Source organism: Impatiens glandulifera, chromosome 1, assembly GCF_907164915.1.
Source record: "Impatiens glandulifera chromosome 1, dImpGla2.1, whole genome shotgun sequence".
NCBI classification, from domain to species: Eukaryota; Viridiplantae; Streptophyta; class Magnoliopsida; order Ericales; family Balsaminaceae; genus Impatiens; species Impatiens glandulifera.
This window is the reverse complement of record NC_061862.1, coordinates 126,622,676-126,634,441: the sequence shown is the minus strand read 5'-3', so window position 1 is coordinate 126,634,441 and position 11,766 is coordinate 126,622,676. Positions and strand designations below refer to the sequence as shown.

General features: G+C 32.5%; 1 protein-coding gene across 1 annotated transcript; it reads left to right on the top strand.

The window, feature by feature from the left end:
- Positions 1–5,229: 5,229 nt before the first annotated feature.
- LOC124919737 (probable inactive leucine-rich repeat receptor-like protein kinase At3g03770) lies at positions 5,230–9,783 on the top strand. The gene is made up of 7 exons (XM_047460062.1): positions 5,230–6,787; positions 7,218–7,351; positions 7,761–8,004; positions 8,078–8,283; positions 8,351–8,394; positions 8,801–8,912; positions 9,238–9,783. Exons 1-7 carry the CDS (start codon positions 5,434–5,436, stop codon positions 9,487–9,489), a joined length of 2,346 nt encoding a protein of 781 aa, XP_047316018.1. The 5' UTR covers positions 5,230–5,433; the 3' UTR covers positions 9,490–9,783.
- The last annotated feature ends 1,983 nt before the right edge of the window (positions 9,784–11,766 follow it).

Sequence of the window (11,766 nt, the reverse complement as noted above, 5' to 3'; positions counted from 1 at the left end):
ATATTATTGGAAGAAAAAAATCACACAAATAATACAAAAATTAACGTGTGCGAAGATTTTTCAAAAGAGCAATGAACTCTCCGACTGAATTTGTCGGCTTTCCACTTCGAACCTCATATAATGTTAGAATGATAGCCTTGTGAAGGATTCGCAATGATCGTTTAAGATTATTGAAGGTTCTACGATTTCTCTCCAACCAAATTACCCACCAGAAAATAATGGGAATATAACCTCATTGTTTCAGGCCCTCAAATCTAGCTTCCACAATCCACGTTTTTCAACACACACCAATAGTTCCCGGCATAATCCAATGAATATCAATAATACTCCAAAGAAGACTCCAAATACTAGCGACACTCTTATAATGTAAAAGGAGATGAGGGGTCGTCTCCACATCCTTAAGACACATACGACATCGACTAACTAATATAAGACTCTTGCGCATATATCGATAATCATTTAGAATACCACCGTAGACTGCACTCCACCCAAAAAAAGAGATTTTAGTGGGAATATTAGATTCCCATAATTTCTTCCAGCACAACTCAGTTGGAATGACTATTAAATAGATAATAACAATGTCCCACATCAAACTTGTACAAATTTCTCCATCGCATCGTACCCTGGTTCATTGGAGACACCCCTTTGTTGGCTACTAATGATAATAATCTATCATGAGAAGAACTATCCTCCAATGATAACTTCCTTCTATATCTAATACGATGCACAAACTCTTAAGAGCCATGGTTGTACATATCTTTGATTGTGGATTCTCTACAAATAGTAATAGATGCCAACACGGGGAAGAGAACAACAAAAATCTTATCCCCACACCATGCATCCTCAAAAAAACGGATAGATGAACCGTCACCCACGGTAAACTCACGATAAATTTTCCACATGATTGAAATGCCACTCCATATGCTACATCCCACGAGACGAATAAATATTTTTGTAAACCAACTAGACTAATCTAACTCATATTTTCTTCTAATCATATTTACCCATAGACTTCCCTGTTCCGAACAAAAATGTGCAAATTACTTTGGCAATACGGCCTTATTAAAAGCACAAAGGTCACGAAAACCTAAAACTCCTTCATCTTTGGTCATTTTTACTTTGTCCCAACTAACAAGATGTGAAAATGAAGACTCAAAAGACCTCCCATAAAAATTTACATATCAACCTCTCCATTTTACTGTCACGCTTTAGGATTCACAAATAATGACATCATGTAAATAGGCATAGATTCCAACGTGCTCTTGATGAGGACCATACGACCTCCCTTAGAGAGCAACTTGCTTTTCCAGATATTGCACCTAGAGAAAGACCAAGATACGTGGCCGGAAAACATCCAATGCCAAATCCCAGAATACCTGCCAGACGAGATCTTCTCTTAGCCGACACATAATTAGAGAATAAAATTTTAGATTTGACAAGATTAACACGAAGTCCCGAGCAAGTGCCAAATAACCACAAAATATTACGAATGCGCTTGAAATTTATCCGCAATTAACCCCATGTATAAGTCTGTTATTTTTAGCGAAGATCATCATCCCAGAAAGAGCTTCCATGACAATGACAAACAAAAATTTAGAAAATGGGTCACCCTCCCTAATCCCTTGAACTCTCGAAAAAGCCTTGAGAACTATCATTCAAAATAATAGAAAATTTAGCCGTGGTAATGCAAAATTTTATCCATCGTATCCACTTTTTTCTCATTCTCATCCTAGCTAAGACATCGAAGAGAAAGTCCTAATTAACATGATCATAAGTTTTTTCAATATCATGTTTGACAAAAGCGCATTGAGCAACATTAAAGTTAGCTGAATCAATGCACTAATTGGCAATCAACGTCGCATCAAAAGATTTGACGCTCTTTAATAAACGCCATTTGGTTAACATATATAATTGATTTTAACACCACATGTAACCTGTTTGCCAAACATTTTGAAATAATCTTGTAAAAATACGTAACTAAACTTATAGACCTAAAATTTTTTAGGTCTATAGTTCTTGAAGCCTAGTGGATGAGAACAATCAATGTAGAATTCCATCTTTTGTCGAAAGAGGAGAAACGATAAAAGTGTTCAATAGCCGCAATAACTTCCCCTTGAGGAAGGTCCACGCCTTTTTGAAGAAAGCCAAAGTGAAATCATCGTTACACGGAGCCTTGTCACTACCGCACACATTAATAGCATCTTCCACCTCTTGCACCGTAAAGCATCTCTCAAGAATACACTTCTGCTCAGAACTAATAGCCACAAAATTTATGTCGTCTAACTTTGGCATATCGATAAATGGTACGAAAATAGATTTTTATAAAACTGGATAATGTTTACGGAAATAGTTGGCTCACTCTCATGAGTAACCCCGAGAACCGAGATAGAATTAATCGCATTATTTCTAGCCCGAGCATTCGAAATATTATGAAAGAACTTTGTGTTCTTATCACCGTATCTTAACCAAGTAGCCCTACTACGCTGACGAGCTCGGATTTCCTCTTTCTTGCATAGAGTGAGCAACTCACTAATCAAATAAATTCGAGAGCTAATCTTAGAATCCGACAACTCTCGCACCTCTTCAGCCCCATCAATAACTTTGATCTTATAGCATAAGGTATCAACCTTATATCGAAAGTAATCACGGTCCCCTACAAACTAACTTTTAAGTAGCTTTCGAAGATCTCTAAATTTAACAAAAATCTTGGAAGAATGTGACCCCCATATCACTTGGTTCTCCCACCAAGTTTGTACCCTCGGAAGGAAATCTAGTTTGAACAATCATTTATTCTCGAACCTAAATGGACGACACACTCTGAAAATCAACTTACGCTCAATCAAGATTGGTCGATGATTGGAATAGCTCCATGGAAGAACTTTTTGGAAGACTATCAGTTATAGCTACTAGCGTAGAGAAATGAGAAAGTTTGCCCTCCCTATCGATTATTTAAAGAATGAATGAACTTTTCTTAGATGGTGGTTTAATTGAGAATTGAATACTGATATCCTAATTTTTTTTCTTTTCCTCTTATCAATATTTACTATCCTAATTAATATTCAATAAATTGAAAAAAAAAAAAAAGTTATAAATAAGTTAAACTTATTGAATAAAGCCGTGTTTGATTTGAGTTATTTAAATATATTTTAATTCTTTTCCTTCTACATTATACTATTTAATTTATTAATTAAAATATTAAAATATTTTTTATTATAAATTATTATATATTAATACCATTTAAATTTTTTACTTAAAAATATCTCACCTTCTTAAAATTATTATAAATTATTATTTTTCAAATAACTTAAATTTTTAAAAATTCTTTTCCAAACAAAATGATAATAGGAAATTATTTACTAACCAAGCAAAGCCAAGGTATTAATGATAGTACAATGATTATATTATAACATTTAAAAACAAAAAAAAAAATCTTATTCTTTCTCGAAGCTCACATGATTTTTTTTTTACCATCAATTTTGTCTTTGTTTCAATCCGTTCTGCGACAGAAAAGTGCTGTGGGGTTCACCTTATATATATAATTACTGTTGCAACCAATCATGTGAACTTCAAACCAGCTTTTTTTATTTTTTATTTTAATATGTGATTTTTAATAATTTAGCCCTTACTAATTTTAAAAAGTATTTTTTTTTATAAAGTTATTTAACTGAAAACAATTTAAACTCTTGATTGTGGTTTATTTAAATAAATATGCATTTTAATCATTCACTCAATTTATATATATTTTATTTTTTTATCAAATTTAAATTAAATATAAAAATATTTTAATAATTTAACATAAATAATCTCAATTTATTTATTTTTTCTTTAAATAAAATTTTGAATTTATAATCTACCTTTTTATTAAGTAACTTAAAATCAAATAAGTTTTGTTTTCATTGAAGTACATATTATAATAATAAAATGTTGTACTACTTATATTTTTTAACAATAGTATATTAAGTGATAGATTTCCTCTAAAAGTGTGAGACTTGCAATTTATGTTTGGTGGAATCGTTTCTAAAATAAATAAATAAAATTTTAATTAAAATATTTTCTTTATACAAGAATGTTGGGATAAAGATTTTTTAAATAATTATTGAATTATTTTAGAAATGGTGATAAGGTGTGATTTTGAAAATGTGTTTTATTATTTTATAAAAGATTTGAAATGTATAAATATTTAATAATAAAATATTTTAAAAAATATATATATGCAAATTTGGTAGTATTTAAATTAATAAATATAATAATATATTGATAAATGTGTGAATTAAATAATATTTGATTATAGTTGAATTTTTAAAAAAATATTGAGTTTTATTCAAATAACATAGTTATTTGGAAAGTAATGATTGAATATAATTTTAAGACGATTGAATTTTTTTTAAAGATTATTTTAATATTTTATGTAATGAATTGAACAATGTGATAGAGAATAAAATGAGTGATATAATATTGTTGAGTTATAATTATTTGATTAACCTCAAACAAGAAGGGCTAAGACTAATTAATAAAGAATATTTTAATTCTATTTTTATCAATTAAATCACTCAATCAATTAAAATATTATTTATTTTTTAAAATTATATATTAATATATTTTAAACATTTTCAGAACATTAATTTTTTAAATAATTCATTAAAAAACCTATGTAGACCCAGCCTAAAAGACTATATTAAAGTTACTTTATAAAACTACTAGGAAGATCCGTATGTAATAAAAATATATTGTTACAACGTCTCGCATTCATTAAGTTTGGTGTTCAATTAAAAATATAAAGTATTATTAGTCTAGTTGGTTAAAGAGTTGTATTTGTTTTGTTAGGTTGCGAGTTCGAAATATAAGTATAGTATTTTTAATTTTATTTTTTACCGTTTTAAGTTTATGGGCGAGTCAACCTAGAATCCGACTCAAGTATCCATTTACTATTACATATATATCCAAATTAACCACAGCTTTCGACCCGTCAATCCGGACACTTTAAAAATTAAGCATTATATATATATATAGATTCTTAATTTTTTTTATTTATTGAAATATCAATATGAATAAAAAAGAGAGTGGAGTTAAGCTAAAAAAAAAATAATTAAATGAGTTAACCTTATTTATGTGTTCTTCTAATAAAGAGATGAATGGAGTTAAGCTAAAAAAAAAATTAAATGACAACCCAAAAAAAAAAAGAAAAAAAAAAAAAAACGCTTGATTCATCAAACATTCGTAGCATGAATGGAATCTCTTTTCCGAGCCATTTTTGTACTGAATTCAAGCTCTGCAACTATCACCCTTCTCTGGGCATGCCTTCCTTTCCTTGATTCATCATCACATATTTCAGATAACTAAAACCCATATAATCAAAATCATGTCTTTCACTCTCGATCATGCATAGATAGATAGATAGATAGATTATGAGTGACTGACATACATTCATGTTCTATGGCAAACCCATCCTTCTTCATCTCCATTCTTTTTCTTCTTCTTCTTCTTCTTCTCTCTACTACTTCAATCTCACAGTCACTTCAACTAATTCCATCTCAATCCCAAGCCTTACTCAATCTCAGAAACCATCTTAACTATCCACAGTCTACTCTCACTAATTGGAACGAAGCCACAGATTTCTGCAATTTCGAACCAAACCCATCTCTCACCATCGTCTGCTACGCAGAAAACGTAACCCAACTGCACATTTCAGGGGTCAGTTGGTTTCATCCACATGACTTACCGCAGAACTTCTCCTCACAGTTGTTCTTCACTAACCTAGCTAATCTCCCCAGCTTAAAGGTTCTTTCTTTAGTCTCTCTTGATTTATGGGGACCGTTGCCGACTTCAATCGCGTCTCTTTCCTCCTTGGAGATACTCAATCTGACATCAAATTACTTCTCCGGCGACATTCCGGTGGAAGTTTCATCCCTTGTCAACCTTCAAACACTTGTTCTCGATAACAATAGATTCAACGGTGAAATCCCTGTTTGGTTTGCTTCTTTATCTTCATTGACTGTTTTAAGTTTGAGTAGCAATTCATTTCATGGCTCTGTTCCACGTTCATTGGCTAGATTGCAAAACCTTAGAATTCTGAAACTGGGTATGAACAATTTGTCTGGAGAAGTTCCTAATCTCACCAAATTGACTAACCTTCAGATTCTGGACCTTGAGGAAAACGAATTGGGTCCTCATTTTCCTTATTTGCCTAATAAGTTGATTCATCTGGTTCTTAGGAAGAACATGTTTGGATTCAGCATCCCAGAAAACTTAACCTCATTTTACCATCTTGAAAAGTTTGATATCTCCATGAACGGTTTTATTGGTCCATTCATGCCACAACTGATGTCACTTCCTTCATTGTCTTATCTTGACATCTCTGATAACAAATTAACTGGTTTCCTCTTTGAAAACACTTCATGTGGCGACGTTCTTGATTATGTCAATATGTCGTCGAATCGGTTAACAGGCGAATTACCTACTTGTTGTTTATCACAAAGAATGGTTTTTCAGTATGATGGTAACTGTTTGAATCACAGCCATGGGCAAAAACAGCATCCTTATGTTTATTGTCATAATGAGGCTCTGGCTGTTAACGTTACGCCAAGAGACCGGATTAGGAAACCAGTTAGGACGGCGGTTATTGTGTTGGCTTTAGTGGGTGGGGTCGGTTTTGGGCTTGTTTTGTGCAGTTTGTTGTTCGTGTTTGCTGGAAGATTGAGAAGTGTGAATTTGATTAAGGCACCACAAACAAGAATGATTCTGGAGAGAGTAAATCCTGCAAATACATTGAAGATGCTGACAGATGCTAGTAAGGATTCTACCCTTATTTTCTTTTCTTATGTATTTGGGATTCAATAATGATACTTTCTCAGTTTTGTGTATATTTTAGAAGCAACAAGAAGTGGAAAAGATAATCATACACAATCCCACTTGAAAACAATTTTCTATGTGAGATATCTCATTGAAACTGGATTGAAAACATGATCTCATTGAAAACACTTTTTTGGTTGAGATATCTCATTTTGATGTGGAAAATGAGATAATGTTTGGAAACAAAAAATACTGATTCAAAAATTTATTGGCGGTTTTCATTTGAATCCGAATTCAGATCAAAATTCAAAAAATGAGAACATGTGAACTTGTTGATTTTATTGAGCAGTAACAATTGGTTTTTTCTTCAAAAATAACAAAAACATAATGTGAACTTGTTGATTTTATTTTGTTTTGATGATTGACAGGATATATTTCTGAGACAATGAAGATTGGTGCTCTTGGCCTTCCTCCTTATCGAACTTTTGTATTGGAGGAGCTCAAGGAAGCTACTAATGACTTCAGTTTGATCAATCTAATTGGTGAAGGACCTTTTGGCAAGGTTTGCCTACTCATATGTTTCCTTATCTAACTAAAATATCCTCTATGCACATACAATGGGTTGGGTCCTGTTTGATGGGGAGTTATTTCAAAATAATATTTTTTTCGAAAAGAATAGTATTTGATGTAGAAATTGTTTATTTAGGTCAAATCATCAAAGTATTATTAGTATTTATTATTTTAGTTGATGATTTGATGGAATAAATAATTGATGATGAAAAATTGTTTGATTAAATCTAAAAAAGCCACATCAAACAAGTTCAATTTAGTATATATAAATGTAAGAATACTATTAAATGAACTACAAGTACTATATATTTTTTATTTGTGTAGAAAATATAAATGATTCTTCAAGCTTAGTTATAAAGTTTAAGACTTAAACATGTTCCTGTCATGTCTTTGAAAATCAGGTTTTTAAAGGTACACTAGCAGATGGTACAATGGTGGCTATTAAGAGCTTGAAAATGAAGAAGAAGCATAGTACTCAATTGTATACGCGCCAAATTGAGTCGATATCAAAATTGAGGCATTGTAACTTGATTAGTGCCATTGGTCATTGCTTTGAATGCTGCCCAGATGATTCAAGTGTCATCACTGTGTATCTTCTGTTGGAATTTATCCCAAACAGGACGACTCTCAGGGACTGTATTTCTGGTAAAAAATGTTTTTATTTTTGGTTCAATACAAATGCAAAAGCTCTCCTCATTTCTTATTGTGATTAAAACAGAAAGAACTGTCGCACAAAAGTTCAGATGGGCACAAAGGATTGCTGCCGCCATTGGAGTTGCTAAGGGTATTCAGTTTCTCCATACGAGAATCGTGCCAGGAATCTTCTCAAACAATCTGAAGATAACAGATGTGATGTTAGATCACAATCTAATTGCAAAAATAAGCACTTGTAACATTCCCTTCTTGAATGAAGATAAGAGAATGGTAAGAATGAATATTTTTTTATGAAATAACTAAACTAAGCTCATAAATATCTTGTAAAAATTTTCAGGTGGCTTCTGGAACTTCTTCTTCTGAAACTAATGAGAAGATAAGGTAATGAAAATATGCTTATTTTATTTGTCTTCTCCAAACAAAAAGAAAAAAACAATTAGGCTATTTGGAAATAGGTATTTTATTTTTATTTTTTGCGGGCCAAGAACCTTAATCTAGCACCTTAGTCCACTTGGCCAAACTATCATATGGAAATATTTATTTTGTCACAATCTTATTTTTGGCTAGATCTTGTGTGATTTTTGGCTTCAATTGTTTTACAGATTCTTGTATGGATCATAATCTAAAGTATTTTATAAATCATTGTGATTTTTGCAAACACAACAAAATGTAGATTTTTCTGGATTATGAATTATGATCGAAATCATTTTATAACAAAATAGGCATGAGTTATGTACTATAAACATTCCACTTTTAAGGAAATGTTTCATCTATCAAATCTATTCAGGGTTGGACATGAGGACAAGAAGGATATCTATGATTTCGGAGTAATTTTACTTGAACTTATCATGGGAAGGGCCATTATGTCTGCAAATGCCATTCTTGTTGCTAGGGACCTTGTAAGTCTTCTTGTTTGTTTCAACAAAGTATCTTTCAACTCTTTAGGGTGGTGTTAAAAAAAAAGTAATAATTGGTCGATTGGGTTCGGGGAGTGGAGTGGTGTCTTTATCTGGCAGAAGAACTGTTAATAAATTTATGAATATGTGTCGAGCTAAATTCAGAAACACATTGTTTTCAAAGTCATCCTATCTAGATTTACATCTAAATGAGAATTATAAGAGAAATGGTGTGCTTCCAATAGAAAAGCATCCTATAATGTGTTCAGTTTTGAATACCTTTCTTAAAACTAATTTTCTTTTTACTTATTTCCTTTTGGGCATTCAGCTACGAGTAAGCTTGAGAGCGGACGATGTGGTAGGTCGAAGAGGTATCATTGACCCCTCGATACAAAAAGACTGTTCAGACGAGTCGTTGAAGACAATAATGGAGATATGTTTGAGGTGCCTCTTAGACGAGCCAAGCAATAGGCCTTCGGTTGAGGACGTTGTTTGGAACTTGCAATTTGCAGCTCAAGTCCAAGATTCTTGGATGGTAGACTCCAAGAGCAGTTGTCAAGGATCTCCCAACATGTTATGAAAAAGTTCCTCTCAGTTTAGGTGCTTTTTTTGTGTGCATGAATACACTCTGGTTTTAATATTTAGTTTTTATGTTTCCTTAAAGATAGGGACAATTAGCTGTTCTTTGAAGTGGGTTGGTATCTTTAGAAAAAAAGTTGGTTTGTAAGTCCCACTCAAGTAGTATGTTAGGATGATTATGGCACTTATTTGGATGTTTAATTAATAGTAAAAATGTTGCTAGTAATTTGTAACTTCTTTTGGCACACTTATATGATCTGTTTTGATGTAATAACGAACCTCTTCTTCCCCACCACTCATGCCTTCTTCCCCATGTGCCATTCCTTTTTATTCAGCTGCCTGCATCACAGCATCAGCTCAGTTGTTGATCTGGAGTAGCTTGGGAGCTTTGTTGGATGCCTTCAGGAGTCGTTGCCATCTCCGATGTTGAGCTGCCGGAGTAGAAAGAGGCTTTGTCTCCTCCGTCGGCTGTAGTGTTCTAGGATTCTTGTGCTGTCCCTAGATACGGGTAACATCTTTTCGAGCTGTCAGATTTTGACAAATGATTGAAACGAAGATGCTCCCTTGTCGGATTTGGCAACAATGTACGTGGCTCCAACCTCTATTGAGGTTGATGTTGTTTTGAGGTTGAGGTTAACGTTTAGTATTCAGATTGGGCCAAGAGAAATGACCTGAAAGCGTGAGTTTTGAACTTAGTGACTGATGTCCAGATGTGTCACATTTCTACTGGAATGTTATTATTCACTTCTGTTTTGTTGAGTTATATGTTTTGTGGTTTTTGTCATTTAGAATTTTCTGAGTTATTGAGCTGTTAATGATGGAATACTAATAATGGCAGAGAATGTGTTGGGTCCCCGCCGGCTAGGTTGATCATTGAAGTCTGGATTGACCACAGTTTACTCTCCCTGTACTTTGTTCAGTTACATTTGATGATCCTTTTTAATATAGTTTGAGTTGTATCAGATAAGTTAGTCTTTTTATGTTTTTATTTTCATGATGATCCTTCTAAATATAGATAAAGTTATAAAAAAAATAGCACAACGGATTAAGTAGCCCGCAAATACTTAATTATTTAACCGGACGCAAAACTTGTCGTCTGACGAGTTTGAACCCAAAAACTTATGGTTGGTATTCACCTCTTATTGATATCTTACCTTTTAAATATAGATAGATAAGTTATAACAAATTATGTCATAATTACAAATTTTTTTTTTCCTTTTATAGATTTTGAATATTTGTTGCAATCTCCGTGATTAAAACAATAAAATAAAATAAGTTTTATCTTTCAAAATTTAATTTATTTAAAATTAAGTATTTTCTACTTTTAGTTTGAAATATTTTATACCTTGAAGACATACACACATTTTAGTTTAAATAAACAAAAACTTATCTTACCTTATTACTTGTCAAGGCAAGGCACGTGGAACAAAATAAACAAATTAGGTGAAATCAAACCATCAATACGGTTGGAAATAATGTATGAGTCATCATTGGGTAACGTACAAGTGGTTTGGGGAATATAAATATTTCCACCTTGGTTAATGTCTAAGTCAAACTTTGGAAGTGGAGTAGTGGTTTGAGTAATGTAAATGTTTCTAGGGTAGTGTAAATGTTTCTTGTATATAAATAGGGCTCTCTCCCTCTCATGTAATTAATATAATAATAAATAATATATTACAACTTTTCTCTACATGGTATCAGAACGGGTACTTGTGTACTGACTCTCTTTCAGCACTATCTTTACTTTCTCATATTCCTTTTTAGCAATGTTGTGCTGTTTAGCTTGAAATTTCAAAGTATTCTCTGCTTTTGTTAAACACGACAATGACTACTTTCGGGAGCAATTTTTTTGATGGGCACTCAACCGGGAAGATGACCTTGGTTCTTTTGAATGAAAAGAACTACATCACTTGGGAGCGGTCAACAACTATTTTTCTGAAATGGAAGCTCAAATTTGGCCATATTTTTGGGACATCAACACAACCAACCATATCAGAGAAATTCACTGAGGAAGATCAGAAAAGGGCCGAGGAATGGGAAGCCCATGACTATCAAATCATGAGTTGGCTTCTAAATTCCATAGAGCCGAGAATTTCCGAATTTTTCTTGGATAAAAATTCAGCAAAAGAAATTTGGGATTCAGTCAACAAAAGATATGAAAATACTTAAAATTATGCTCACATATATCAACTGAAATTTGAAATCCAGTCCCTTAAAAAGGGATCGAAGTCGGTTACCGAAATTGTTGGTGAGTTAACCAGAAGACGAGAAGAACTCA

What these genes read in the sequence shown, in the direction of transcription:
- LOC124919737 (XM_047460062.1), top strand. Translation starts at nt 5,434, where the DNA reads ATGGCAAACCCATCCTTCTTCATCTCCATTCTTTTTCTTCTTCTTCTT. An exon ending in GAAACTAATGAGAAGATAAG is followed by an intron (nt 8,395 to 8,800) that starts GTAATGAAAATA and finishes AAATCTATTCAG; the next exon opens with GGTTGGACATGAGGACAAGA. An exon ending in TTCTTGTTGCTAGGGACCTT is followed by an intron (nt 8,913 to 9,237) that starts GTAAGTCTTCTT and finishes TTGGGCATTCAG; the next exon opens with CTACGAGTAAGCTTGAGAGC.